The 27,354-nt window shown below is 44.8% G+C and overlaps 1 protein-coding gene across 2 annotated transcripts; it reads left to right on the top strand.

The window, feature by feature from the left end:
* The first annotated feature begins 1,941 nt into the window (after nucleotides 1-1,941).
* Ybx1 (Y-box binding protein 1) lies at nucleotides 1,942-22,049 on the top strand. Of its 2 annotated transcripts, XM_051171034.1 has the most exons (8): nucleotides 1,944-2,256; nucleotides 2,663-2,726; nucleotides 13,949-13,982; nucleotides 16,070-16,159; nucleotides 16,525-16,827; nucleotides 17,615-17,697; nucleotides 20,774-21,039; nucleotides 21,655-22,049. In XM_051171034.1, exons 1-7 carry the CDS (start codon nucleotides 2,097-2,099, stop codon nucleotides 21,006-21,008), a joined length of 969 nt encoding a protein of 322 aa, XP_051026991.1. In that variant the 5' UTR covers nucleotides 1,944-2,096; the 3' UTR covers nucleotides 21,009-21,039; nucleotides 21,655-22,049. The 2 variants fall into 2 exon arrangements, with proteins under 2 accessions (XP_051026992.1, XP_051026991.1); XM_051171035.1 differs by lacking the exons at nucleotides 20,774-21,039; nucleotides 21,655-22,049 and adding an exon at nucleotides 18,647-18,715 and having other exon boundaries at nucleotides 1,942-2,256.
* The last annotated feature ends 5,305 nt before the right edge of the window (nucleotides 22,050-27,354 follow it).

Genomic DNA, 27,354 nt, shown 5'->3' with positions numbered 1-27,354 from the left:
ATGATATGGTTAGCATTGCTAGCTAGCTTGATCTGAGGATCCAATCTCTGCTTTCCAAGGCTGAAATTTCAAGAGAGGGCTGTCATGCCCACTCAGCATTTATTCTGGGTATCCAAACTCCAGTCTTCTTTTGTTTGTTTTGTTTTTCAGGACAAGATCTGTGTTAGCCCTGGCTGTCCTGGACTCCATTTGTAGATCAGGCTGGCCTCAAACTCACAGCAGTTTCTCTGCATAGGCTTGAGTGCTGAGATTAAAGGCGTGTGCCACCATGCCCAGCTCCATAGTGCCACCTTTAATCTCAGCACTCCGGAGGCAGAGGCAGGCGGATCTCTGTGAGTTCGAGGCCAGCCTGGTGTACAAAGTGAGTCCAGGACAGCCAGGGCTACACAAAGAAACCCTGTCTCAAAAAACCAAAAACTCTCCAACACATGTACCCCCTGTTTTCAGTTGGTCCAGAAAACCCCAACAGCCACCGGGCTTTACATATTTGGCACTTGTAAATATTCTTGCTGGTCCTGCTGTGGCAACAGAAACCACCACGAGCAATGGTAGAAAAGCCCAACTGGCTTCAGGGTCAGCATTATCAGAACTGACTGAGGGAGTGGCAGGCCTAGATGGAGCTGGTGGGGTTTGGGGGTGGGGGTTGGGTGGGTAGGTGGGTGGGGGGTGGTGTTAAGAGTTACTGCACTAGCTTTTTGTAATTTCTATTACATTTATTTATTTACTGGGAGGTGGGTGAAGTATGCCACTGAGCGTTAAACTACAATCTGCAGGAAGCAGCTTTCTCTTTCCACCATGTGGAGCTCAGGGAAAGAACTCGGGTCTTCGGGTTTGGTTTACACACTGAGCCATCTCGGGTCCTGGTAATTCTTTCCTCTACTTCAGTCCCTTCTCTCTGCAGCCCATTCCCCAAGCAGCAGCCTTTTCCTTCTTTCTAAGATGCTACTCGCTCCTTACAGCTCTGAAGCTCCCCTCTCACTGGGGACCTCAGGATGAATCTCTCACATTAAATGCCAGTAGACCCTGTCCACCTCTAAAGCCTCTGGTTCCTTCTACTACTAACTCAGTTCTTTTATTTGCATATTCCTCGAGGCCCTACCTTTTCCAGGCCTCTGCACAAGCCCACCTTTGCCTGAAATGTCAGCACTCAACTATTCCTACTTCCATTCCCCAAACGCTGTGCTCACCCAAGTATGAAGTGTTGGGTGTTTTAAATTGCTGCCTCTGTCAGAAAGCAGAAACTGACTGGCAAACCATTTCAATCCCCAGTCAATAGCTGGTGCCTACTATAAAGAATGAATGAAGGCACAGAAGGCAGCCTGTATTTTAGAGTGTATAAAAGCATGGATAACAATCCTTGTCTACAGTGCTGTTTAGCGGGGAAAGAAAAGTCTAACTTATACGATAAATGTGAGACGAAATTAAATCTGATTTGTGGCCAATATGAAACACATTCCTCGTCCGCCCGGGCCAAAACTATCACCCCCGCCCTGAACACATTGAATCGTGGCAGCCCGGGCGCCTGCGTGGTCCCTCCAAGGTGACTGGACCGCCAAAAGACCGAGCCATTAAGGAGGCCGAAGGCGCTCACCCAGCCGACGGAGGGAGCCCCTTCTAAAAGGCCGGGGTAGGTAGGCCCGGCCGCCGTGGCCCACGTGCGCGACGAGCGCTGCCCCGTGCGGGAACGTTCCCTCTGCGCGTCGTCCCGGTACTCTATGGTGTTCACGGCAGAGGAGCTCATTCTAGTTCCGGTCTCTATGGCGGCGGAGGCAGGAGCGGCTGTGGGTCGGCCGAATTAGTCGCCATAGGGACCAATGAGAGTGCAGGAGCCGCGGAGCGTGAGCCAATAGGCGCTGGGCGGCGGGTCAGGTGGTGAGATTGACCGCGACACCGGCTAATGAGAGAGGACGAGGGCGGGTCCATCGCGGGGCTTATCCCGCCCGTCCCGCCATTCTCGCTAGTTCGATCGGTAGCGGGAGCGGAGAGCGGACCCCAGAGAGCCCTGAGAGCCCCACCGCCGCCGCCGGCCTAGTCACCATCACACCCGGGAGGAGCCGCAGCCGTCGCCGCCGGCCCCAGTCACCACCACCGCAACCATGAGCAGCGAGGCCGAGACCCAGCAGCCGCCCGCCGCCCCCGCCGCCGCCCTCAGCGCCGCCGACACCAAGCCCGGCTCCACGGGCAGCGGCGCGGGTAGTGGCGGCCCGGGCGGCCTCACATCGGCGGCGCCCGCCGGCGGGGACAAGAAGGTCATCGGTGAGCGCCAGAAGGGGACCGGGGGTGGGGCCGCGGGGCCGGACCGTTAGGCGACGCGGCCCGAGCCACCGACTGCGCGGCCGCCCCTCCCCCCCCGCCTGCCCCGAGGCCCGCGGCGCGCGCACGCCGGGCTCCCGCCGCTGCCGCCCCTCCCCCGCGCCCACCCGCCCACCGGGGCCCTCGTGCTCGGGGGGGTCCCCGCCCCGCCGCCTACGCAGCCGGAGCGGCGCGGGCTGCTTTCCCGGCCCTCACGTGCTCGCCGCCCGGGCGCACACCCACCTCGGACCCGCGCAACCCGGGCGCACCCACGTGTGCGGCGAGGGCGGCGGCCGGGGCCTGCGGCCGGATCCTGGACCGACTTCCAGGGCCAGCTGGTGATTGGACGTTGTTGTGCTTTGTTTTCCAGCAACGAAGGTTTTGGGAACAGTAAAATGGTTCAATGTAAGGAACGGATACGGTTTCATCAACAGGTGAGAGATGCCGGGTCCGCCTCCTGCATGGGCAATCTCTGGGGCCAGTGCCTCCACGGGCCTGACAAGGAGGGAAGGCGGGAGGGAGGTTAGAACCTTGCTGTTTCTTCCTTGGCTGACCGGATCCGTGGGCCCTGCTACTTGCTTTGTTTTGCCGTTAAATACCAATCTTGGACTAGCCTTAAAGCTCTGGCACAAAGCAAGCAGGTCAAGGCAGGCGCTGCGCGCGAGCCATGCCTGAACAGTTACCTTGCATCAAACTGAGGCAACTCCAGGCTAAGCACGTTTTTAACCTTGACATCCTTTTCTGCTTGGTTGAAATTGCTATGTGGGAATATGACCCACTAATTAACATACAGGTGATTTTTTTTTTCACCTTATTAACCTCTGGGGGGGGGGCGTGATTTGACATGTCAAGTGCCTGAGATGTTATCTGTACTGTAAGGTTTTGTTGCCTTTGTTTAGACCACTCAAATATGCGGTCCATTTAGCCCCTTAGCACATTTTCTATAGATCTCCTATAGCCAAAGAAGACTCTTATTTGTCCAAACTGCAAGTAAAATCTTTGAAAGGAAATGGTTCTTCCTCAATTTTTATTTCTCCTACTTCCTTGTTAGGGAATCATGCTGATCAAATCAATTTTTGTTAAGCTTTAGCTGTAGCTTATTGGAGTGGCCTTAAGTCCTTGAGAACTTAACCTTGATTGTATTTGGCTTAGAGTTGGAAACTACATCTTCATAGATCCATAGAATGGTTTGTAGCCCGAGGTGGTAAGCGCGCAGGCAGTGCACTGTGGGCTCCCTTGTGAGCCCGGCATCTTGTTCAAGATGGCTGCCAAGGCTAGTGCAGTTGCATGGGTGTAGAGCACCGCGAGTGCCAGCAGCAATCCTGGCCGTACAGCTGTGAGACTTGGCGCCATTTCAGCATTTTCTCTCTTACATACTTGCTTAGAAGGCGTTAAATAAGTAGATGGTGAAAAAGAACGCTTAAGAGTGACACAGAGTGCTTCTGAAGTGGACACTACTACCAAATGGGCAGTTAGGCTTTTAAGTGTAACCGAATGATTAAAAACAAAAAACAAAACGTTCATTGATGAACCACACACTGTTGTGGAAACACTTAAGCAAAAGCGATTACAATCACTTAATGATCTGTGCTCTACAGTTGCAATTAGAGGGAAACATTTTGTTTTTCCAGACTAGGATTTCTACTGTCATAGGCTGTTTGCTTTCCTGACCAGTGCTACATTTTCTGTTTTGTTCAGTGGGTTACTAGTGAGCAAAGAAAATGCAATGCTTTGCTGCTTGTGTGTGGTTGGTTTCCTGTGACTTTTAAACTGATCATTGTTCGTGCTTTGGTTGAGATTTCCATCCTAACAGTCCCAGGTGATGCTGGAACAGTGTGCCCTACCTTCCAATGGACAGTTTTAAGCCTAGGCTCATTGTAGCTAGCTCTCCCTCCTTGGCAGCTTTTCCAGTTGGGTAAATTGTCATTTTGTATGCATTTAATAAATTTTAGCATTTGCCTAGGCTTACAGCGTTTTTTGAAGCAGTTTTTATCCGAGATGAGTGTACTGCAGTTGTGTTATGTTGTGCACTGTGTGTGTATATTACAGTCATTTGGCAGCGTCCTGTGTCCTTAGTATCAGCTTAGTTGGTCATCCTTCTGGGCAAGTTAAATGTAATTGGCTTTTGATGATTCCTTGTTAGACTATCTTAACCTCAATTACTGATTTAACTGGCTACGTGTGCTTTGTTTCTCAGCCCACTATTATATTAGTGCTGTTCTTTTTTAATGAGATACACTGTAAAGTCTGGTTCCCGTGAATGAACAAACGTGTGTCCTAGTTAAGAAAAGGATAGAAAACCAAATGCTGGACACACTTCACTGCAGAGGTGGTCAGCCCTGTCAAATGGAAGATAGCTATTTGGAGTGCACTGTGAATTCTGGATTCTAGATTCTTGAGACATTTTCTTTTTCTGCCTTTAAGGAGGTGCTTGTTGCAGCCTAAATTACTACATCTTGGTCAGAATTCTTTGTCCTAAGGCTTTTTGTTTTTTAAATGCTGTTTTTATTGTAGAATTTTCAAATAAAGGGCTTGGGCATGTAACTCCACTGGTACAGAGTGTTTGTCTAGTGTGCCTAAAGCCCTAGGGTTGACCTGTAGCACTGCATAAAAGAGCATAGTGATAAGTGCATGTAATCCCAGGAGGCAGGAGATCAGCAGTCATGCTCTGCTCTACTATTTGTGTGAGTTTAAGAACAGCCTGGATTACATATCAGGCCTCCCCCTCTGGAAGAAATTAAATAAATAATGCCTGGGTGGAGGTACACACCTCTAATCCCAGCAATCAGACAGAAGAGTGAAGTGGTTAAGGCTCCAGAGACCCTGTCTCAAAAACACAAGTAAAATAGAAACCATAGAGCTTGTTGTTGTTGTTTGATAGAGTTTTTTTTTTTTTTTTTTTTTTTTTTTTTTGTGTGTGTGTAACAGCTCTGGCTGTCCTGGAACTCACTCTGTAAACTCAAACCTCTGTAGGCCTCAAACTCAGAGATCTACCTGCTTCTGCCTGCCAAATGCTGGGATTAAGGGCATGCCTCTCCACTGCCCAGCCCCATAGAGCTTTTAGTTTGTTAGAGACATTATAATCTAGGGATTCAGAGAAAATTATTTGTTTTATCCCTTTGAAAAGCATGTAACTTAGTTGTTTGCATCCTTCCCCCACATTACTATTCCAGTTTATTAGATGTAGAAAGTGGCCCATACTCCTGAAACTGCTTGTTAGGAGATAAGCATGCATCAAGAACATTTCCTCAGTGGAATGTGTGGCAATAGTTAGGGGGTGGGGTTGTGGCTCAGTGTTAGAATTTAAAATTACAGAGGTGTTCCCTTTACATGGGACATCATTCTTTTTTTATCTGTTTCTTTTCTTTCAATCACAGTCTGTTACTTAAGTTTACATGCATGTTTGTGTGAGGGCTTGCCTGCGCCACAAGCACTTGTATGCAGGACAGAAGACGGGCTGCATCTGAACTTCACATGGGTTCTAGGGAGTCAGACTGTGTGAGACCCGGCTTCTCCGTAGCCTTGGCTATCCTGCACTTGCTTTGTGGATGAAGTTGGCCTCACAAGAGATCCCCCTGCCTCCGCCTCCCCAGTGCTGTGATTAAAGGCGTGCGACACCACTGCCTGGCCAGACTCTGTTGTTGGGTTTTACAGCAAGTGCTTTTTCTCCAGCCAAGCCATCTGCCTGGCCCACGTACATAGGCCCTTTTGTTGCTGTTTTGTGCTTTTTGTTTTGTTTTAAATTTATGTATTATTTATACAGTGTTCTGCCTGCATGTACACCCCAGAAGAGGGCATCAGATCTCATTATAGATGGTTGTGAGCTAGCATGTGGTTGACGGGAATTGAACTCAGGACCTCTGGAAGAGCAGCCAGTGCTTTTAAACCATGGAGCCATCTCTCCAGCCCTTGTTTGTATTTTCAAGACAGGGTTTCTCTTTGGAAGAACAGACAGGGCTCTTAACCTCTGAGCCATCTCTCCAGCCCCTAGGCCTTTCTTTTTAACTCCTGCTCTGAAGAGCTTAGCTTTATGACCTTATTTAGAGTTTGCTGCTGCCAGGGTTAGTCTTCCTTTGGAGGTCCTTCCCCTGGGTCTGTGTCTATAACTAGTGGCTGCAGTAACAATGATGTGACTGGCATTTATTAGGGTCTGTGGTTAGGTGGTTAAGATGATCTATCTAAGCTGGGAGTGGTGGCTCATGCCTTTTTTTTTTTTTTTTTTTTTAAGTTTATTTATTATGTATACAGTATGCATCCGATCACATTATAGATGGTTGTGAGCCACCATGTGGTGCTGGGAATTGAACTCAGGACCTCTGCAAGAGCAGTCAGTGCTCTTAACCACTGAGCCATCTCTCCAGCCCCAGGTGGCTCATGCCTTTAATCCCAGCAATCGAGAGACAGATAGCTGTGAGTTTGGGGCCAGCCTGGTCTACAAAGCAAGTACAGGCCAACCAAGGCTACACAGAGAAACCCTGTCTCAACCCTCCCCCGTACTCCCAGTGATCTATCTAATTGACTTAACATAAGAGTCTTTGAGACTTTGGTGCTATTCCTCAGAAACACATAGGTCTGAGTGATTTGTCCCATAAAAACAGGAAGTATTAGAGGCAGGATTTGAACTTAACTATTCTGGACTATTTGTTCAACAGTTGCTGTGTTATATGAAATCCCTGAAAAATGGACCCTAGCCCCTTTCTGTTTGGAGGTTGTCCACATAGTTACAGATTATTTCTTATAGGGTGACTATTAGCTATTTAAAGACTTCATGTGATCTACACTAGTTTTTGTTTTTGACTCTATTCCTCAGGATGACCGGTTGGTTACCTTTTACAGTATTTCCTAAAGTCCAGAGCAGCCACAGATTCTAGTTTAGTATGTAAGTTGGCTTGGCTTTGCAAACTAAAGAATTTGCTTACTACCCTATACTGAGATTGAGGTGCAGTTGAGGATTAAAGAAAAAAATGCTGGACCTCCTAGGTCTTTTTGTTGGTTATTGGGTTAATAAGAAAATGGGTCTGAACCAGGCAGCGATGGTGTGCGCCTTTAATCCCAGCAGGCAGATCGCTGTGAGTTCAAGGCCAGCATGGTCTACAAAGGGAGTTCAGGACAGCCAAGGCTACACAGAGAAACCTGTTTCAAAAACAAACAAAAAAAGAAAATGGATGTTTGTGGTGGGTTTGTTTGTTTTTAAAGATTTGTTTATTTATTACATACACAGTGCTCTGCTTGCATGTACACGTGCTCACCAGAAGAGGGCATCAGATCTCATTATAGATGGTTGTGAGCCACCATGTGGTTGCTGGGAATTGAACTCAGGACCTCTGGAAGAGCAGCTAGTGCTCTTAAACACGGAGCCATCTCTGCAGCCCTTGTTTGTATTTTCAAGACAGGGTTTCTCTTAATAGTCCTGGCTGTCCTGGATTCTTTGTAGACCAAGCTGGCCTTGAACTGATCTGCTGGGATTACAGGCATGTATGCCAGGGCCTGGCTAGAAAACGGGTCTTTTAAGGAGAGTTACTGAGGTGACTCCACCTGGTATCATCTTGGTTGATTGGTCAGGCTTTTCAAGAGACAGGGTTTCTCTGTCTAGTCCTCGCTGTCCTGTAACTCAGGGATCTGCCTGCTGCCTCTGGGATCAAAGGTGTGTGCCACCACACCTGGCTTGGTAGGTGGGGGAGGTTTGGGGTGTGCTTTTTACGACTTAGGTGAGGTTTTGATCTGGCAGGATGGGCAGGTGTCTTGATCTCCATACTCTATAGTCCCCAACAGGACCAGATGTGGCTCATTCAGTGATACAAGAAAGCCTACTTGGGCATAGCCATGAAGACCAACCCCTTTGAAGGTGCTTCAGATGCAAAGGGGGAAAGTAGAGGTTGGGGTCTAGCTCATCAAGAACAGCAAGAAAGGAGCTAGAGAGATGGCTCAGTGGTTAAGAGCACTGACTGCTCTTCGAGAGGACCCAAGTTCAATTCCCAGCACCCACATGGCAGTTCACAGCTGTCTGTGACTCCAGTTCCAGAGGATATGACACCCTGCAAAACACCAAAGCATTACCAAAAAAAAGACAGGGATCAGCAAGAAAATCGCAGGGTTTTGCCCAGTGATTGTTGCTTGAGCCTCACTGAGTGAAAAATGAAGCTCTGGTTGCTGGGTTTAGTCAAAAGAATCATGCAATGGTGGTATTCCTAGAGTCTCTCTTGGCCTTGTGGGAGGGCAAGAAGGAAAGACCAAAAGCCTACATTTTTATATTCCAAGAAAAAATAGCTGAGGAATTTTTGAGTGTTGGGGGAGGGGTGAGAATGGGATTGCCACAGTGGCTTCTCTGTATAGCCCTGGCTATCGTGGAACACTTGCTTTGTAGACCAGGCTAGCCTCTAACTCAGAGATCCGGAGAGCTGGGATTAAAAGCATGAGCCACCACACCTGGCTTGCTGAGTCTATATTGTAATACTGCCATGCCTGAAGTACTTTTGGTTTTCCAGGCAGGGTTTCTCTGTGTATAGCCTTGCCTGTCCTGGACTCACTTTGTAGACTAGGCTGGCCTCGAACTCACAAAGCTCTGCCTGCCTCTGCTTCCCAAGTGCTGGGATTAAAGGTATGCGCTACTGCCGCCTGGCAACTTGAAGTACTTTAATACAGTGTTCCTGGTTAAAAAATGAACCTTTTTGTAGACTGGAAAGGTTTGGACAAATCTCTTGGGCTTTTTTTTTTTTTTTTTAATAGATATATATTTATTTATTAAATATACAGTGCTCTGCCTGCTTTTACCCCTACAGGATCACATTATAGATGGTTGTGAGCCACCATATGGTTGCTGGGAATTGAATTCATGACCTGGAAGAGCAGTCAGTGCTTTTAACCGCTAAGCCAACTCTCCTGCCCCTCTGTTGGGCTTTGAAAGTCACCCTAGTTGTTTCCATCTCAGAAATGTCTTAATGTGTATATTAAAATTGGTTTGCACAAGAAGGCCTGAGGACTCCTTGACAGTGAGTGTTTTAAGGAAGGGACATGCCAGAGGTTGAATGCTGGGACCCTTGAGACCAAACTCAAAAGACCCACCAGCCTCTCTCCCTGAGTGGTAGGACTAAAGACATACACCACCACTACCCAGCTGTGAGCTACTGTTACTGACCACCCATCTTTTTGTTTTTTGTTAGCCTTGGCTGTCCTGGATCAGGACCATTTGTAGACCAGGGTGGCCTTGAACTCACATCAGTCTGCCTGCCTCTGCCTCCCGAGGCTTGCACCACCCATTTTAAGATGATGGAAGTCAGCCAGGCTTGGTATCACACTTGTAATCCCAGCACTCTGGGAGGCAAAGGCAGGCAAAGTTTGAGGACAGCCTGGTCTACAAAGGGAGTCCAGGACAGCCAACGTTGGACAAGCCCTGTCTTGAAAAAACCAAAGAGAGAGAGAGAGAGAAGGTGGAAGTAAGCTAGTCCCGCAGTCACTAAGTTAGAACAGAATCCTCATCCTGTTGTGGTTCTTTCCCTTTCTGCCAAGTAAAATCATTTGTTCCTAAAATGCCCCAGAAGAAGCAGGGAGTATATTAACCCTCTTGTTTCCTGACACTGAGACTGTAGTTGGAGGTAAGGGCTAAACCCTTGGGAGCATCTGTAGTCATGCCTGAGAAATATGTGTGCCTAGAGAACAAATAAGTTGAGTGGGATTTGTGATTTTAGGGCAAGCTTCAGGGCTTGGAAATTGATGTTAGTAGTTTTAACAGAATGTAGAACGTTTCGTTGTGAATAAACTTATGGTATATCTTACTTAAGGCACTAATGTGTGTTAGTAAGAAAGTACTTCATAAATATTTTGTCAATCCCCAGCACCATGATGGATGATTTCTTTTGTTCCTGTTAAGGTTGCTTTTAACTTTAAGAAGTTGGTCTGCGTAGATTGAATAAAAATAGTAATTTTAGAGAGCTAGCATTTGAATGATAGGTATCCAATATATGATTTAGAGGTTTAATAAACACTTAGTATATTGCTGTGTAGGAATGAAATGGGGAAGCTGTGTTTGTCCTCCTTGACCTACATCTGGAAAGCATGTGGGGTTCTTGTTACTACTAGTCATCCTGCAATTGGAAGAGACATGTTTTAATCTGCCTCTGAAGGTAAGATGTGGGCTGTACATAAGAGCACTTCCTAGCACCTTGTAACTCTTGGCCTCCTCAGCTAGGTACCTGTACACACCTGGCATTTGCATGGCTAGCAGACAAACAAACAACGTTAATTAAAAGGTTTTTGAAAATTATTTTAAGGTAAAATGTAAGGATATTTTTGAAAATACAATGCAGTAAAGACCAGAGCCCCCATGAAGTCAGAAGTCAATCTTGTGAACAAATGACCATGTTATATTTCAGTTCCCTGCTTTGAAAGGGTGGTAGGGACCATGATACTCCTTTGACAGAATTGTGAGGGTTAAATGGCATATTTGAAACACCTAGTATAATGTTTACAAGTTAGTCTTCAGTAATATAGGCTGCTGTGTATATTTGCACCACATGTTTGCCTGGTCCCCACAGCCCATAAGGACGTTGAATCTCCTGGAGCTGGAGTGGCAGGTGTTGGGATCCAAATCTGGTTCTGGTAAGAGCAAGTGTTCTTAGCTACTGAGCCATCTCTGCAGCTCCTATAGTGTTTTCTTTCCCGGGGTCTTTTATTACTTATTTATTGATTTTTCGAGACAGGATTTCTCTGTATAGCCTTGGCTGTCCTAGACTCACTTTGTAGACCAGGCTGGCCTCAAACTCAAAGCAGTCCACCTACGTCTGCCTCAGGAGTGCTGAGATTGAAAGCATGTGCCACCATGCCTGGCCCCTCAGTCATTTTATTAAGTTGTTACTACACTGATTTAGTGTGTTCAAACGGATGCTATTTAGCTTGGATGAAAATGTATTTTAGGAACTGTCAGTCTTCTTCCCTGATATCTGCATATACTTGGATATCCTTCTACTAATAGGCTGATCTAGTCACTGCTACTAGCTGCTGTGTTTGTGGTTGGGTTTCCATATCTCTGTGCATCCACAAAATAATAATGTTCTTAGGAAATGCTGTCTGACTGCCAGCATTATCCTATTTTTAAAAGCTGTCCTAACTAGATACATAACAGTTTATATAACCCAGTAGTAAGTTGTACATAACTTTATTGTGAATAGAAAATACCCTCTGTGAACGCTGAATTTAATGGATACTCTTGGTTTTGTTTTGTTGTTGTGGTTGTTGTTGTTTTTGTTTATTTTTTGTTTGTGTTTTTTTTTTTTTGTTTGTTTGTTTTTGTGGTTGTTGTTGTTTTTTGGTTTTTGTTTTGGGGTTTTTTTTTAGTTTTTGTTTTTAAGACAGGCCCCCTCTGTGTAGCTCTGGCTGTCCTCAAACTCACTCTGTAGTCTTAGCTGACCTCAGATTCAGAGATCTGCCTCCCAAGTGATGGGGTTAAAGGTTTATACCATCATACCAAGCTCATTCGTTATTATATTTCATTTATTTATTGGGGGGGGTGAAAACATTTGGAGGTCAGGGGACAACTTGGAGAAGTTATCCTTGTGTGGGAGGGATCCACTTCACATGAGTTTTTAAGACAGGGTTTTCTCTCTGTAGCCTTGATTGTCATGAGTTTGTTTTGTAGACCAGGCTGACCTTGAACTCAGAGATCCACCTGCCTCTGCCTCCCAAGTGCTGGGATTAAAGGAGTGGGCCACCACACCCAGCTCTTTGGTTTTGTTTTTTGATTTTCTGTGATAGGGTTTCTTCGTGTAGCCTTGCCTGTTATGAACTGCTTTGTAGACGGGTTGGCCTCAAACTCACAGCGATCACCTACCTCTGCCTCCCAGGTGCTGGAATTAAAGACATATATCACAATGCTGGACACTTTTTAAAGATAGGGTTGCCTTGACTGTCATGAACTTGCTTTGTAGACCAGGCTGGCCTTGAACTGAACTCATAGCAGTTCGCCTGCCTCCAACTCCCAGAGTGCTGGGGTTACAGGTGTGTGCCTGAGCCTGGCTCTGGTCTACATATTGAGACTATATCTAAACATATATAAACAATTGCCTCCTGAGTGCTGGAATTAAAGGCCTTAGACAGCAAACTTAATTAAATAAGCAAAAATAAGTTTAAGGTTCACATACTGAGTTTGCTTAGTGTAAAACTACTATGATACGGGGTGAGGGGGCGCATGTTTGAGATAGTGTTAAGTCCTGGCTGTTTTGGAAGTCACAGATTGAGGCCAGCTTGGTCTATAGCGCAAATTCCAGGACAGTTAAGGCTGCACAGAGAAACCCTGTCTCAAAAAAATTTTTTATTATTTATTTTTAAATGAAACCAACAATGAGATTTGCAAATTGTTCTGTTCCAGCAAATCAGTTATGTTGTGATAATGGAGCTGTTATTTTTCTGTTCAAAATTGAAGTCCTTTTGAATGAATTCTTTGGTGCTTACTTTGCTTCTTAACAGTATACCAACGGCATCTTCGGTTATTAAATGCTAAAATGTCCGTATTTTGAACTAATACTGAGCCATTCTCTGGCTTACTAATAGTGAAGAGAGGGGAATGGATCACTAAAGGTGAAAAAAATTTCTCCAAGTGGTTCTTTAGGTTCCTAATGAATTCTCACTTTCAGTTCCAATTGTCCCAGTTTCCTCCTTTGTTGTCCCAAGAAAGATAGCCTAAATAACCTCATTAGGCGGTCCTTTAGTCTTAAGACTTGGCCACTTCCTCTCTGTTGAACTTTGAACTAACTTGCTGGGCTCTGCTTATTTAGATGTCCTTACAATCAACCACTGCATTTTATGCAGCAATTTTATCACACTATATTCTTCTAATGAAGGACTTTGTCTAGTTTCCTGGTAAATCCCTGTAGCTAATCCACTCAACACTGGAAGCTGAGGCACAACTCAGAAACTCAAGATCAGGCTGGGCTTGAGACTATCAAAAAATAAAGCTTTGCTCCATACCTATATGTTGGCGATTTCACTTGCTGTTAAGGATTGTTGATGTCTGAAGGGACATGGAAGGAGGGATGTGTGCTATTAGAAACAGTTAGGCACAAGTGAGGTGTGCACAGTTTGCTAATCTGTGTTTTCTGGAGGGGTGTGTGTGTGTGTTACCTTGGAGTTTGGAGGTTAGAAATGGTGAGGAGGAAGTGAGAATGACTACTGTTAGTAATACTGGTCTATAGATAAAGGCATGTGCCAGGCTGTTGTTAATGTTTAATAGGGTAAGGAGTGGGAGTGGTGCATGCTGCTTGTCACTTCTATACTTTGAATTATGGCTCATTTTGTTAACACTGCCTTAGACATGTTTGTTACCTTCTTACAGGTACTGAGTGGGTTTATCACTGTTTCTAGCCCTTCAGTCTTTAAAACAGTTCATGTAGCTTGTGCTTTCACTGTCTCTCCCCTTCCCCCGCCACCCCCACCCCTGCTGATAGTGAAGAGGGTAGAGCTAATATCACTGAAAATGTGAAAATTCATTTCTCTAAGGTTCCTAATGTTGTTGCCCTGCCCACACTCAAACGTTAAAAGACAGGTGATATTCTGCTTAATCCTAGGCAGCTAGGGCATCTCTGGGGAAATTGGGGCATCCATTTATCTTGGGCAGTGAAATGTGCTTTCATGTTTTTCACTTGCTAATCTTGTTTGTGTCTTGCAGGAATGACACCAAGGAAGACGTATTTGTACACCAGGTGAGTGCTCTTGTAGAGCTCCGCACTATTGGCTAAGCCTGTGATAAGAAATGGGTGATGTGCTCTCAGCTGTGGTTCTTTGCTAGAGGTTAAGTCCAAGGAACTTAGTTCCTGCAGCTGAAGAGGTGATACCGTGACTAGAGTGTAGGGTGAAGCATTGCTCTGGAGAATGCACTTAATTTTAAAAGGTGTTTTGATTAGGATTTCATTAATTAAGACTTTAAAATATTGAATCTGTTCAATAGATGGCACTCATGAAGCATTGCTCTGGAGAATGCACTTAATTTTAAAAGGTGTTTTGATTAGGATTTCATTAATTAAGACTTTAAAATATTGAATCTGTTCAATAGATGGCACTCAGTTTTCATACCTAGTTTCAGACAGATAACCACTACAAGTCTAAACTTGAATAATGTTACTATAAATACACAGAAACACTGGCAAGACATTCTCAGGTCTGCCTTTGGTAAGGACAAATCTTTATGGAACAGAGCCACAAAATAGTTGCCTCAAGAAAATAGGAAGCTAGCATTGTGCAGGGTAGGGCAGGTCTTTCATCCTAAAGCATTTTTAGAATAGTGGTGTGTTCTGTTTTCACCTTTTAGAGTTGGCTGGAAACTGAAATCCTCACTAGTAATTAAACATCACAACACAGTTGTGATTGGTCAGGAAATTGTTTTTGGAGGAGAAAACAGAAAGTACAAACTGACTAGAAGAATAACTGGACACTGATCAGCTTTTAACTGGGACTGTTGTGTCCACTTATTATTTTAAGAATTTTCAACCACTTTTTTTTTTTTTTTTTTTTTTTTAACTCATCAGAGATCAGAAGGCCTAGGATCTGTTTCTGTGCTCACCACTATTCAGATAGCTAAGAAATTGGGTGGCAGCATTCTCCTTAGGAGAGGTTGTTAACCCGGTTAACCTGTTTCTGTTACATGTTGAAAACAGGTAAATGAGGCTTACTACTCTTACTGCCACTGGCAACCATGAAAGATTGGAAGGGGCTAAAGATAAATATTAATGTGTTTGGGGATTTTAATGCATGCTTCTGCTATCTCCTATGACTGCAAATAATTTGAGAGTTACCTACATACAAAAGCTATGAAACTATACAGGAGTTCAGATGACAGACGACATCAATTACTCACCCAGTTTTAATTCTCACACAAAGTGTCACCATATGCTTTTGTATTTATTTTACACGTGGCTTCAACATGGAGTTGTTCTTGGGACTTGGCTGGGCTGCTCAGGTTGTGGTGTATCAAGTACTGGAGCTTGAATTGGCCTCACATTTTGTTGGTCGTCCTGCCTCCTCTGGAATAGAAATGCATGAGTGATCCTGCAATGCACCCTGCTGTGATGTGGTTGAGCGTGGGATTTGGAGTCCCAAGACCTAGGTTTAGAAAAGTCCCCCTGCCACTTAATGACGTTGTGACCTTGGACACTTGGTGTTTAAGCCCTATATATAATTAAGACTTAACTGGTTCCTAGGAAGGTAATTAGTTAATAACCAACAGTCCCATGTGTATATATATATATATATATTCTAGAAATACAAAGAGTGGTGTAGACACACCTGAAATGCATTTCCATGGAAGTGTACGGGCAGGCTGGAAGGGATTTGGTTGACATTTGTAATTGAGTTTGATACGGTAAAGGGACAATAGTTGGTCCTGGTCAGTGTTGAAGCGTGTAAAACTAAGCTCGCCTGTCCTCTCAGCTGACTGTGCTAGCTTCTGCTACGTGCAGTCTTTGGGGGATAGATAGAGGCCTTATTTTGTTCCAAGTTTATATGTGATGCTTTTCCAAAAAGCATCTTACACATTGTGGTGTCTGTCTTGAGTATTAAATTATTTTAGTTTTGTAAATAGTGGTAAAGTGCTGGGCTTTGTAAGATTGGAGTCTTTCTGTTGAGATTGGGGGTAACAATTGTCCCTGCTTTCTTAAATTATTGACAGTTTGGTCTTACGTAAAGCAAATATTAAGTGTATATCCAAGCTAAATGATGGGTGACGCTGGTACGTTTTAAATGAAAAAGCACATTCTTCTCCTCTGTTAATCTATTTTTGGAATGATGTTACTAGACTGCCATAAAGAAGAATAACCCCAGGAAGTACCTGCGCAGTGTAGGAGATGGAGAGACTGTGGAGTTTGATGTTGTTGAAGGAGAAAAGGTGAGGATGCTTTTTGTGTAAAGCTTTGACTTCGGTATGGAAATCATATGGAGAGCTCATCCCTTAGGTTGGCGGCTCTAACTGGATGGATGATGTGTTCTGGTGACCACACGAACACAGGTGCATCAAGCCTAATGCCCTGGCTGCAGTTAGAGAGCATCTCTTGAGAACAGTGATGAGCTGATGATTTAGTCATTCTTATGCACCCATTGCCCGTGCAGACGACCCCTCCGTTTTGTTTTTTCTTGGGTTGTTGTTGTGTGTGTTTTGTTTGTTTCTTTTTGTTTTCCCCGCCCCAGCTTGTGTGAAATTTATTGAATATCTGGATTTCCTTTGTTATTGTCAATAAATAATGACTTTTGTAGGGTGCGGAGGCAGCAAATGTTACAGGCCCTGGTGGAGTTCCAGTTCAAGGCAGTAAATACGCAGCAGACCGTAACCATTATAGACGCTATCCACGTCGTAGGGGTCCTCCACGCAATTACCAGCAAAACTACCAGAATAGTGAGAGTGGGGAAAAGAATGAGGGATCGGAAAGCGCTCCTGAAGGCCAGGCCCAACAGCGCCGGCCCTATCGTAGGCGAAGGTTCCCACCTTACTACATGCGGAGACCCTATGGGCGTCGACCACAGTATTCCAACCCGCCTGTGCAAGGAGAAGTGATGGAGGTAAGTGCCAAAACAGCATTTTTGTGTTGTCTTGGAAGTCAAACCTAGGGCCCTGAGTATCCTAGGTAGATGGTGAGTGAGAGGCTGCCCTCCATTCCTATAACAGCTTTTGCAAAAGATTATTTAGCTTTTGGGGGTTTTTTTTTTGTTTGTTTGTTTGTTTGTTTTTTAGATTTACTTAATTGTGTATATAAATAAGCACTCTATCTGCATGTATGCCTGCAGGCCAGAAGAGGGCATCAGATCACATTATAGATGGTTGTGAGCTACCATGTGGTTGCTGGGAATTGAACTCAGGACGTGGACAAACAGCCAATACTCTTAACCTCTGAGTCATCTTTCTAGTCCTGAAAGATTGTATCTCAATATCTCCTGGAAATTTTCTCCTAAATCAGCCTGTTACCAACAGAGTGCACTTTCAACTGTGAAGTAACACTGGGCTTATTTATGATGTGACCCTAACTACAACATTTCTTGCACTCAAAGAGTTTGACTTGGGGCAGTGGTGGTACGTGCCTTTAACCCCTGCACTCTGGAGGCAGGGGCAAGTAGCAGTCTTGAATTTGATGTAGGGAGGGAGTTCCTGTCTCAAACAAAAGTTTGAATTTGCAGCCGGTCATGGTGGCACATGCCTTTAATCCCAGCAGGTGGGTTTCTGTGAGTTGGAGGACAGCCAGGACTATAAGAGAAGCTGTCTCAAAAAACAAACCAAAAAAAAAGTTTGAATTTGCCAGATTGGGATTTTGTTATTAATGAAATAGACTTTAATTTCTGCTGTCTTTTTCAGGGTGCTGACAACCAGGGTGCAGGAGAGCAAGGTAGACCAGTGAGACAGAATATGTATCGGGGTTACAGACCACGATTCCGCAGGTATGGTCCATCATAAACTGTTTGTGTCCTTCAGCCAGATGTTAGGCTTTCCAGTGGTGTGCTGCTTGGTCTTTTGTGGGTTAAGGCTTAACATTCTCTTTCACTGAGTGTGACCCTAAAGTGAGTAATCTTTGCCAAAGTATTCTTTGCAGTCTTTGGCACTGCTTTGGGTTTTGTTTGTGTGTGTGTGTGTGTGTGTCTGCTTTTTTTTTTTTTCCCCTCGAGACAGGGTCTCTCTGTGTCGCCTTGGCTGTCCTTGAACTCACAGCAATCCAAGTGCTGAGATGAAAGGCATGCACCACCACGCCCGGCTTGACACTGCTTTCTAAAACAACTTGTTTAAAATTGTGTAGTTGAGATCTGTTTTGGGGGCGGGGGTATGTTTTGGTTTTGTTTTTTCATTATTTTAAAAGAAAAGTTCCCATCCTTGAAAAAGTAAGTGTAATTCAACTGAGCCGGGCGTGGTGGTACATGCCTGTAATCCCAGCACTCATGGAGACAGAGGCAGGTGGATCACTGTGAGCCTGGTCTACAAAGCAGTCCAGGACAGCCAAGGAAGGCTACACAGAGGAACCTTATCTAGAAAGAAAAAAGTCTGTCCAAATGGCAGTATCTAAAGCATAACACTTAGAAGAAAGGGAAAGGTGATCTTGCAAGCGCTGGGAGGTGTCCACTGCCTGTCACAGCGTACACGAGTCAACCCGAGCCCACGAAGAACCTGTCTACATAGTATAGAGAGCCTGTGACCTGGGTGTTTTAGGTGAAGTGACTACTGGAGTAATTGAGGAAACGCTTCATGAACACCATCTCTACTGGACCTTCAGGCAGTGTTGGTGATAGCATATTGCAATGAGATAGTTTCATTTGTGGTTGAAGGTTTAAAAATCCAGCACGTCCTCCATACATTTGGAGACTCTGCCTTAGTAGCCAGTTTCTCATCCCACCCTAGAATCTGGAGTTTGGAATTGAATCCTATCACCACTTGTCTGACAAGCACTCACCAGTGAGTATCGTGACTTTTTTTTTCCTTCCCAACTTGTGAGTATGGCGTATTGTGTGTATGTCAACACTGGCTGTCTTTGTCATCCAGTTTTTGAACTGGATCTGGAGCTCGTTGGTTGAGCTAGACTGGCTGGCCAGGGAGCCCTTGGTTTCTGTCCCTGGTGCTGGTGTGTAGGCAGCACCATCCAAGTTTCTTTATTATGTCACACTGGTGATCTAAACACATTTGGTGGTGAGCACTTAACCATCTGAGCTGTTGCAGCTCCTTCCCCTGGCTTTTTTGTTCGTTTGGTTTTTTGTTTGTTTGTTTGTTTTTGTTTTTCTTTTTTTTTAATGTTTTGTTAATTTATTCATATTACATCTAAATTTTTAACCCATCCCTTGCATCCTCCCATTCCTGCCTCCCTTCCATTTTCCCCTTACTCCCCTTCCCTAGGACTGTGACTGAGGGGGACCTCCTCCCCCTCTATATGTGCATAGGGTATCAAGTCTCTTCTTGGTACCCTGCTATCCTTCCTCTGAGTGCAGGTGGAGAATGTCCTGTCCATTGGCTAGATCTGGGTAGGGGTTTGAAGTTTACTGCACATATTGCCCTTGGCTGGTACCATAGTTTTGAGTAGGACCCCTGGGCCCAGATCTACCCATCATAATGTTTTACTTGTAGGTTTCTATGACCTTCTCTAGATCCTTCTATTCTCCCTTGCTTTTCTCACCTAGAGTCCCAATAGGAAGTCTTCCCCTCTGTCCCACTTTCCTGGTAAACAAAGACTTTCATGGGACATGCCCTTTGGGTTAGTGTCCAGATACAAGTATAAACCATCTGACTCTTTCTGCTTCTGGGTTAACTCACTCATTATGATCATTTCTAGTTCAATCCACCTGTCCATAAACTTGGGGAATTCCTTGTTTTTAATAGCTGAGTTGCCTGGGCTGCCAGTCTCTACTACCTTTCCCTGGCCTTCTCAGTAACTAGGATAAAAGGCATATATCATAGCAGCTAACATGGTCAGTGTCTGTGAGCTTATTAATTACCCTGTGATGGTTTGATTTTATTTATTTATTATTGGGGGGGGGTATGTTTTCTTTTAGACAGGGCTTCCTCTATGTAACTCTGGCTGTCCAGAACTTGCTTTATACACCAGACAGGGCTCGAACTCACAGAGGCATCTGCCTCTGCCTCCTGAGCCTGGAATTAAAGGCATATACCACCATGCCCAGCCTTGTACTGTGTTTTAGATTTATTTTATTTGAATGTTTTGCTTGCATGTGTGCCCCACACATGCTTGGTTGTCAGAGGCCAGGTCTCCTGGAACTGGTTAAGAACAGGTAGTTGTGGGGACTGTGAAAACTTAACCACTAGACTATGTCAACCACCCCTGGTTGTATGATACTGAATTCTTCCTGTCCATTTGTTGGTGTTTTATTATTACACCCATTACCACAGCGTAAATATGAAGCATACTCTCATACCAGTCTCTACATTAGTCTATAGGTGTCAACAACAGGATATTGTTTGCTTTTTTGTTTTTCAAGACAGGGTTTCTCTGTGTAGCCTTGGCTGTCCTGGACTCACTTTGTAGACCAGACTGGTCTTGAACTCACAATGATCCGCCTGCCTCCCCCAAGCGCTGGGACTACAGGCTTGTGCCACTATGCCCTGCTCTTTTGTGCTTTTTAAAACCCATTTCTCATATTTTGGGGGCAGGAGGAGGGGTCAAGATAGGGTTTCTCTTCTACAACAAGAGTCCAGGACAGCCAGGACTCTATTACAGAGAGAAAACCTCCCACCCACCCCCCAAAAAATACAATAGAATTATTGTTGGCAAGAAAATATATAGAGCCAAAAGATACCTTTGAGTGCTTGTACCAACATGCTTTGAGCAACAGACTTGGCTTAACTGGCCTTGGTTTATATGAATGAAACAGAACAAACTTCTCATGCACTTGGCTTTTGAGAGTAACTTACATTTTTGCTAAGCTATCTGAAAAACCACTTAAAGAAAATGGTCAGTGCAGCCAAATGCCAAGGAGAAAAGCTGTTCCTGTTCCTGAGTTTATATAGTGTTCATTTCAGGGGCCCTCCTCGCCAAAGACAGCCTAGAGAGGACGGCACTGAAGAGGACAAGGAAAACCAAGGAGATGAGACCCAAGGTCAGCAGCCACCTCAACGTCGGTATCGCCGCAACTTCAATTACCGGCGTAGACGCCCAGAGAACCCTAAACCACAAGATGGCAAAGAGACAAAAGCAGCCGATCCACCAGCTGAGAATTCGTCCGCTCCCGAGGCTGAGCAGGGCGGGGCCGAGTAAATGCCGGCTTACCATCTCTACCATCATCCGGGTAAGTAGGCACCCTCTGGCCTCCACTACTGTGCTCAGTGCAAAAGAAACTCAGTCATAAAGACAGACAAGCCATTTTATTATGATGGTGTCCACTCTGATGCAAGCTAGACAAATGTCCCTGCTTAGGTCAGTCTTTACCTTGTACCTTTTGACTGCGAGCTGCCTGCATTTCTGAATCAACTTTGAGATTTAACAGAAAGCAAAGTCTTGCTCCTTGTGCTCTGAAGACAGTGTTGTAAATTTTCAACGTTTGTAAAGTAGCCTTGCCCAGTGTAGTATTGCCCACCTTTAACCTCAGCACTGAGGCAGAAGCTACCAGATCTCAGAATTTGAAACCAGGCTAGAAATGACAGATCTGCCCTGCCTAGCTCACGTTTATGTTTCCTTTTGGTGAAGACTTAGCTCTGGCCCTGGGTTTGACGTTTTCTCCCCTTCTGTATACACTGGGTAGCAAAAGATGAACCACACGCATCCAGAGTCCACGTCTGCTGTAAATAAGTCATCCTTGGGCTAAAGCAAATGAAACGGTTAGAGATGACTGATGAGCCCCTACAAGTGTGGTCCACTATCTGAAGATTTGGGAGGATGGTAAATAAGAATCTTTTCTTTGCAGTTTGGTCATCCAACAAGAAGAAATGAATATGAAATTCCAGCAATAAGAAATGAACAAAGATTGGAGCTGAAGACCTGAAGTGCTTGCTTTTTGCCCGTTGACCAGATACACTAGAACTATCTGCATTATCTATGCAGCATGGGGTTTTTATTATTTTTACCTAAAGATGTCTCTTTTTGGTAATGACAAACGTGTTTTTTAAGGAAAAAAAAAAAGGCCTGGTTTTTCTCAATACACCTCTACTGGTTTTTAAATTGTTTCATATCTGGTCAAGTTGAGATTTTTAAGAACTTCATTTTTAATTTGTAATAAAAGTTTACAACTTGATTTTTTCAAAAAAAAAAAAAAAAAGTCAACAAACTGCAAGCACCTGTTAATAAAGGTCTTAAATAATAGTATCTGTCTGCTTTTGTCATAATTCAGTAATTTTCCCCCGCGTTCAGGATCTAAGTGAAGCAGTTTGCAAATAGGTAACACTAGTAATACCCAGGGAATAGGAACGCTTCCTCATGGTCCAAGTCTTTAGGATACCTAATCTGATAGTTGGCCATCTTAAGGCACAGCCGATTTATCTGTGAGGAGTGCTGTAGAGTAGGCTTGAGTTGGGACCTTTCCTTTTGCTGCAAAGTAAAGGGTAGGAGAGTTTTGTTGAGCTGTGCAAGTCCGAGTGGTGTTTCCCTCTAGAAAAGTGCCGTAGAGTACACTGGCACTGTGCCTAAGAACTGCTGACAAGGGAGCAAGGGAGTAATGGCTGCTGTTTTTCTTTCAAGTTGTTAGAGCCATTTGTAGTACAAACTAATGAGAAATGATGGATGACTTCAGCAGTCATCTTGTTAATATAAAAACTTTGAGAGATGTGTTAATGTTGGCTCATAGCAGCCATAGTGATTTCTGAAAATAGTTATTGCCAAGAGTGTAGTGAAAAATTACTGGGAAGTTAGTTACAAATGTGAGAGTATCAACCTTAGACAATATTAGTTAAATATTGAATGTGTGTGGGTGTTTGTGTTAAATCAGTTTTCTAGAGAAACAACCATGAGATGAATATACATGTATTAAAAGATTTATCAGAACATTTTTATATTAAAGTAGTAACAGCTGAGAGGCCTAGAATCATCAGTCTGGTAATTGCTCTATCTTGAAGCTATGTGCCTCAGCAACTTTACCTGCCAAGAACCTGGAAGATCGTATGTCTTCAGTGGAAGCTTACAAGGCCTACTTCCGGCGCCTGGGAAAGAATCTGCAAGGGGGCATGAGAAAGGCTCGGAAGCCAGTTCTCAGCAGTGGAAGTGACCGAGGGGCTGAAAGAATGAATATACACCATGGGGCGGGGTGCCAACCCAGCTTTAGGAGTGGTGTTTGATGGATATCCGGGACCAGCTGGAGTTGAGGTATACTGATGGAAGTCTGATTTGTGGCAGACATATGACTAAAGTTCATAATCATGGCCAGGATATAACTGTGATGACCGGGAAAAGTCATCTAAAAGTGATAAGATTAAGAGTGTTGCTGTGGGCTGGCCGTGGTGGTATGCACCTTTAATCCCAGCCAAGGCTGTCTCAGAAGGGGGAGGGGGTGGTGAGGGAGCCACTGTGCATATTACGGAGGCTGCTAGTGAGGAGGGCAGGCCTGGCTATTCATGCAGACTGCAGTTGGCTGAGAGATTGGGGTTGGTGCATTGAGTGGACAGGCAACTAACTTCCTGCAGCCTCTCATCTGTTGTATATTATTGCTTGTGACAAAACACCATGGCCAGACACCTTAGTAAGAAACAAAAGATGGGCTAGAGTAGTGGCTCAGAGGTTAAGAGCACTGACTGCTCTGTCAGAGGTCCTGAGTTCAATTCCCAGCAACCACATGATGGCTCACGACCATCTGTAATATGATCTAATACCCTCTTCTGGCCTGCAAGTGTACATGTCGGCAGAACACTATACATAATAAGTGTTTAATTGTGCTTACAAAGTACCAACAGGTTAGAATAGACTACGGTTAAGTCTCATGACGTACACCAGGCTGGCCTTGGACTGATAAGAGGTCCGCCTGCCTCTGCCTTTATACTAGGACTATAAACATGAGCTCACATCAATCCACAAGGCAGATCAGAAACTCAGTGGCAACAAGTTGAGCTATCAAAGCCCACTCCCGCAGTGACAGTCTCTCCAGCAAAGTCACACCTAATCAACCAAACAGCCAACTGTCCTTCAGAGGCCCTAGGCATTCTTTATCACACACTATATCCAGTGAGTGTGAGTTACATGGACTTTGAAATGGCAAATAAGTCGCACCACACTTGTGCCCAGGCCTCCACTGACACTTGTGTCATCTGTGTAAACTCTGACAAATGTTTCCACTTGAGAGCGTGAGCACAAGAGACCTAGCAGAGCCTGTGGCATTCCCCGGAGGCCAGAGCTTATCTATAGCTCTAGACCAGCCAGGACTACATAGAACCTTTCACACTTAAATCTCAGCTCTTCGCAGAGCAGTGTCCTACAGGAGACTTAATGTGCTCCATTTCTGTGCCCTGTTTGTTCCAGTTTCCTTTTCCTGGAACATGCTAAGCACCATCCCCACCACGAGGCTTTCCTACATTTCCTCTTGGCTGTAACACTTCCTGCTGATAATCGAGTCTTTAAAACCTGTGGCTTAGGAAGGCCATCTCTAATGTGTTGGAAGAGTGGCAGCCTCTGCCCAAGCACAGCCTCATGGGCTCCTGGATCCCTGCTCTGCGTCAGCTCCTGCTAACACAGTCATCGCCGTCTACAGCTTTATTCTCCCGTCTGTCCCTGCAGAAGGTAAGCTCCTTAAGTGCAGGAGGGTTTATGCTTTGCCTCCTGAGTTCAGGACGAAATATTGAATGTGTTGGAAGTAAGTGATTAACTGTTGAATAGGTTTGGCACTGAGGTGGGGGGGGGGGTGCTGTAGCTGAAAGGGAAGATGAGTAAGATGGCTCTGTTTGGGCTGCTATTACATAGTACCATAGACTGGGGGGCCTTAAACTCCACCCCTAAAGGTTGGCAAGTCCAAGGTCAATTTTAGTCTTGTGGTATGGCTTGCAGTCACGTCGGTCGCAAGAAAAGTTACTACCTTCCTGCTATGTTAACAAGGAACACAGACACCTCTCCCACAATGAGGGCCCCACCCTTATGACCTCATCCAAACCAAATGGCTTCCTGCTATGGGCCAAAAGGCTCATATATTGACAGACAGCTCTCTTGCCAATAGCACTGTTCGGAGGGAGGGAGGGAAAGATGTCTAGTGGAAGGTCACTTACCAGGGGACAAGCCTTCAAAAGGACTGCGACCCTCTCTTGTGTCTTAAGACTATGAGGTAAAACAGCTTTGCTCTATCATGTGCCTCTAATAAATAGGACAGGCTGCCTCACCCCAGGCCCAGAAGTAAGAGGAAGAAGGGCAAATGGTCATAACCCTGAAATGGCTGAAGGTGGCATGTAGGCTTCTGAACAGTGCTGGGCATTAAACCCCCAGGGTCTTAGTCTTGCGTCCCACTAAGCAAAGCACTCCACCAGTGCAGGTTTCAGGATTTCATTACTGAGAGCTCACTTGCACCCCAGCATCTCCAAGCACATTCATGTGTGCAGTTAGGGCTTCAACATGACCTTCAGGCCAGACTCATCTCCAAAGTAGGTCTAGGACATCCAGGTCTACACAGAGAAACCCTGTCTTGAAAAAAAAAAGAGCAGAAAAAGTAAGAGAGAGGCTTCTAGGAAGATGAGCAGGAGCAGACAGAATCTGAGCACCCAGAACGGCATACCACTGAGAATTGACTTCTGTTACTGAAATTAAGATGCTGTAAATCACATGGAACCCGTAGGAACCACCAGAAAAATAGGTGGGTTGTTTTGTGTTTTTGGTTTTGTTTTTTGAGACAGGGTCTCGCTGTGTAGCCTTGGCTGTCCTGGACTCGCTTTGTAGTAGACCAGGCTGGCCTCGAACTCACAGCAATCCGCCTGCCTCTGCCTCCCGAGTTCTGGGATAAAAGGCATGTGCCAGCACGCCTGGCTTGGAAATGTGGGTTTTAATGTGCTGTCAAAACAGCTAGATGTAAAAGAAGACAGGTCAGGGAGTGAGCTTCAAATACATAGGAAAATAGCAAAAGAGTAAGTGCCCTCACCAGCAAGTACTTCGGGTGCCAAGAAGTAGGTTTAAAGTTTCCAATCATAATGATGAATAAAAACAGCAACCCAGTTAAATGCTGTGTACAATAGACTCATTAGATTTCATTTCATGAAGATGAGAGTGAAAGGATGGGGAGACATCATCACCGGCTAATCCCACAGATTAGCTATGACAGAAATAACAGATCTGCACAAACTAAACACTGAAGAAGAAGCCAATCAAACGGCCTAAAAAACATCAGTTGCTTTCCTCCTTGCCGCATCAAAACATCTGACCCAAGCAACGTACAGAGGTTTTGGGCCTGACAGTCTTAGTTTGCTTTCCTCTACTGAGGTAAAACACTCACCAAAACCAGTGTGAGGAGTGAAGGGTTTATCTCACCTCAGAACTTACAGGCCATCGTGAAGGGAGGAAGTCAGGGCAGGAACCTGACAGCACGCTGCCCGCTGGCTGCCTTTTCACAGTGCCCACACTCAAGAAACAAAAACATAAGTGAATGTTCGTGTTTAGCTTGCTTTCTCCTTTTTTTTCAGTCCAGGACCCCAGCCAGGTAAATGTTGCTGCTCACAGTTAAGATGGGTCTTCTTGCGGGGCATGGTGGCACTCGCCTTTAATCCCAGCACTCGGGAGGCAGGCGGATCGCTGTGAGTTCGAGGCCAGCCTGGTCTACAAAGCGAGTCCAGGACAGCCAAGGCTAACACAGAGAAACCCTGCCTCAAAGCAGAACAAAACAAAACAAAACAAAAACTTCCTTCCTTGATTTACCTACTATAGATTGCAGATTTTGTTGACAATATTAGCCACAAACTGAATAAACTATTCTTGAAAGAAGAAATACAGCAGCTAACAAATGCTTGGGCATCCTTAGGTATCAGGGAAATGCTAATCTGCTTCAAGATTCCATTTCACCCTTCTTAGAACAGCTACCAAGAAAATGAGTGACACTGGGTACAGCCACAAGATAAAGGCTGGTGGATCTCTGAATTCAAAGCCACCCTGGTCTACATAGAGAGACCCTGTCTAAATAAATAAGGATAGAGGTGATATTTTAGCCTGATTGTGTGGTATCTTAAGATCTAATAGTTCGGACCTGGAGAGATGGCTCAGAGGTTAAGAGCACTGACTACTCCTCCAAAAGGTCCTGAGTTCAACCCTCTATAATGTGCTTTAATGTCCTCTTCTGGCCTGCAGGTGTGCATGCAGGAAGAGCACTGTATATATAATTAGAAATAAATATTTTTTAAAAAGATTTAATAGTTCTTCCATAAGTTTGGATTGTACTATACAATTGTTACATAAAAGGAGAAAATGAAATTGAATAATAATTCTAAGATGTATTCTAAAGTTGCCTGTTGTTTTTTTAAACATTTTATTGTGTTGTGTGTGGAGTCAGAGGACAATTTTTTTTTTTTTTTTGAGATAGGGTTTCTCTATGTGGCCTTGGCTGTCCTGGACTCTGCTTTGTAGACCAGGCTGGCCTCGAACTCACAGCGATCCACCTGCCTCTGCCTCCTGACAGTACTTAACTTTGTTTTTTGTTTATTTGGGGTTGTTTATTTGT

Source organism: Acomys russatus, chromosome 29 (assembly GCF_903995435.1).
Source record: "Acomys russatus chromosome 29, mAcoRus1.1, whole genome shotgun sequence".
Classification (NCBI taxonomy): Eukaryota; Metazoa; Chordata; class Mammalia; order Rodentia; family Muridae; genus Acomys; species Acomys russatus.
Note: the sequence above shows the minus strand (reverse complement) of the source record. Positions and strands in the feature narration are given on the sequence as shown.

What these genes read in the sequence shown, in the direction of transcription:
- Ybx1 (XM_051171034.1), top strand. Translation starts at nt 2,097, where the DNA reads ATGAGCAGCGAGGCCGAGACCCAGCAGCCGCCCGCCGCCCCCGCCGCC. An exon ending in TGCAAGGAGAAGTGATGGAG is followed by an intron (nt 16,828 to 17,614) that starts GTAAGTGCCAAA and finishes TGTCTTTTTCAG; the next exon opens with GGTGCTGACAACCAGGGTGC. An exon ending in TACAGACCACGATTCCGCAG is followed by an intron (nt 17,698 to 20,773) that starts GTATGGTCCATC and finishes TGTTCATTTCAG; the next exon opens with GGGCCCTCCTCGCCAAAGAC.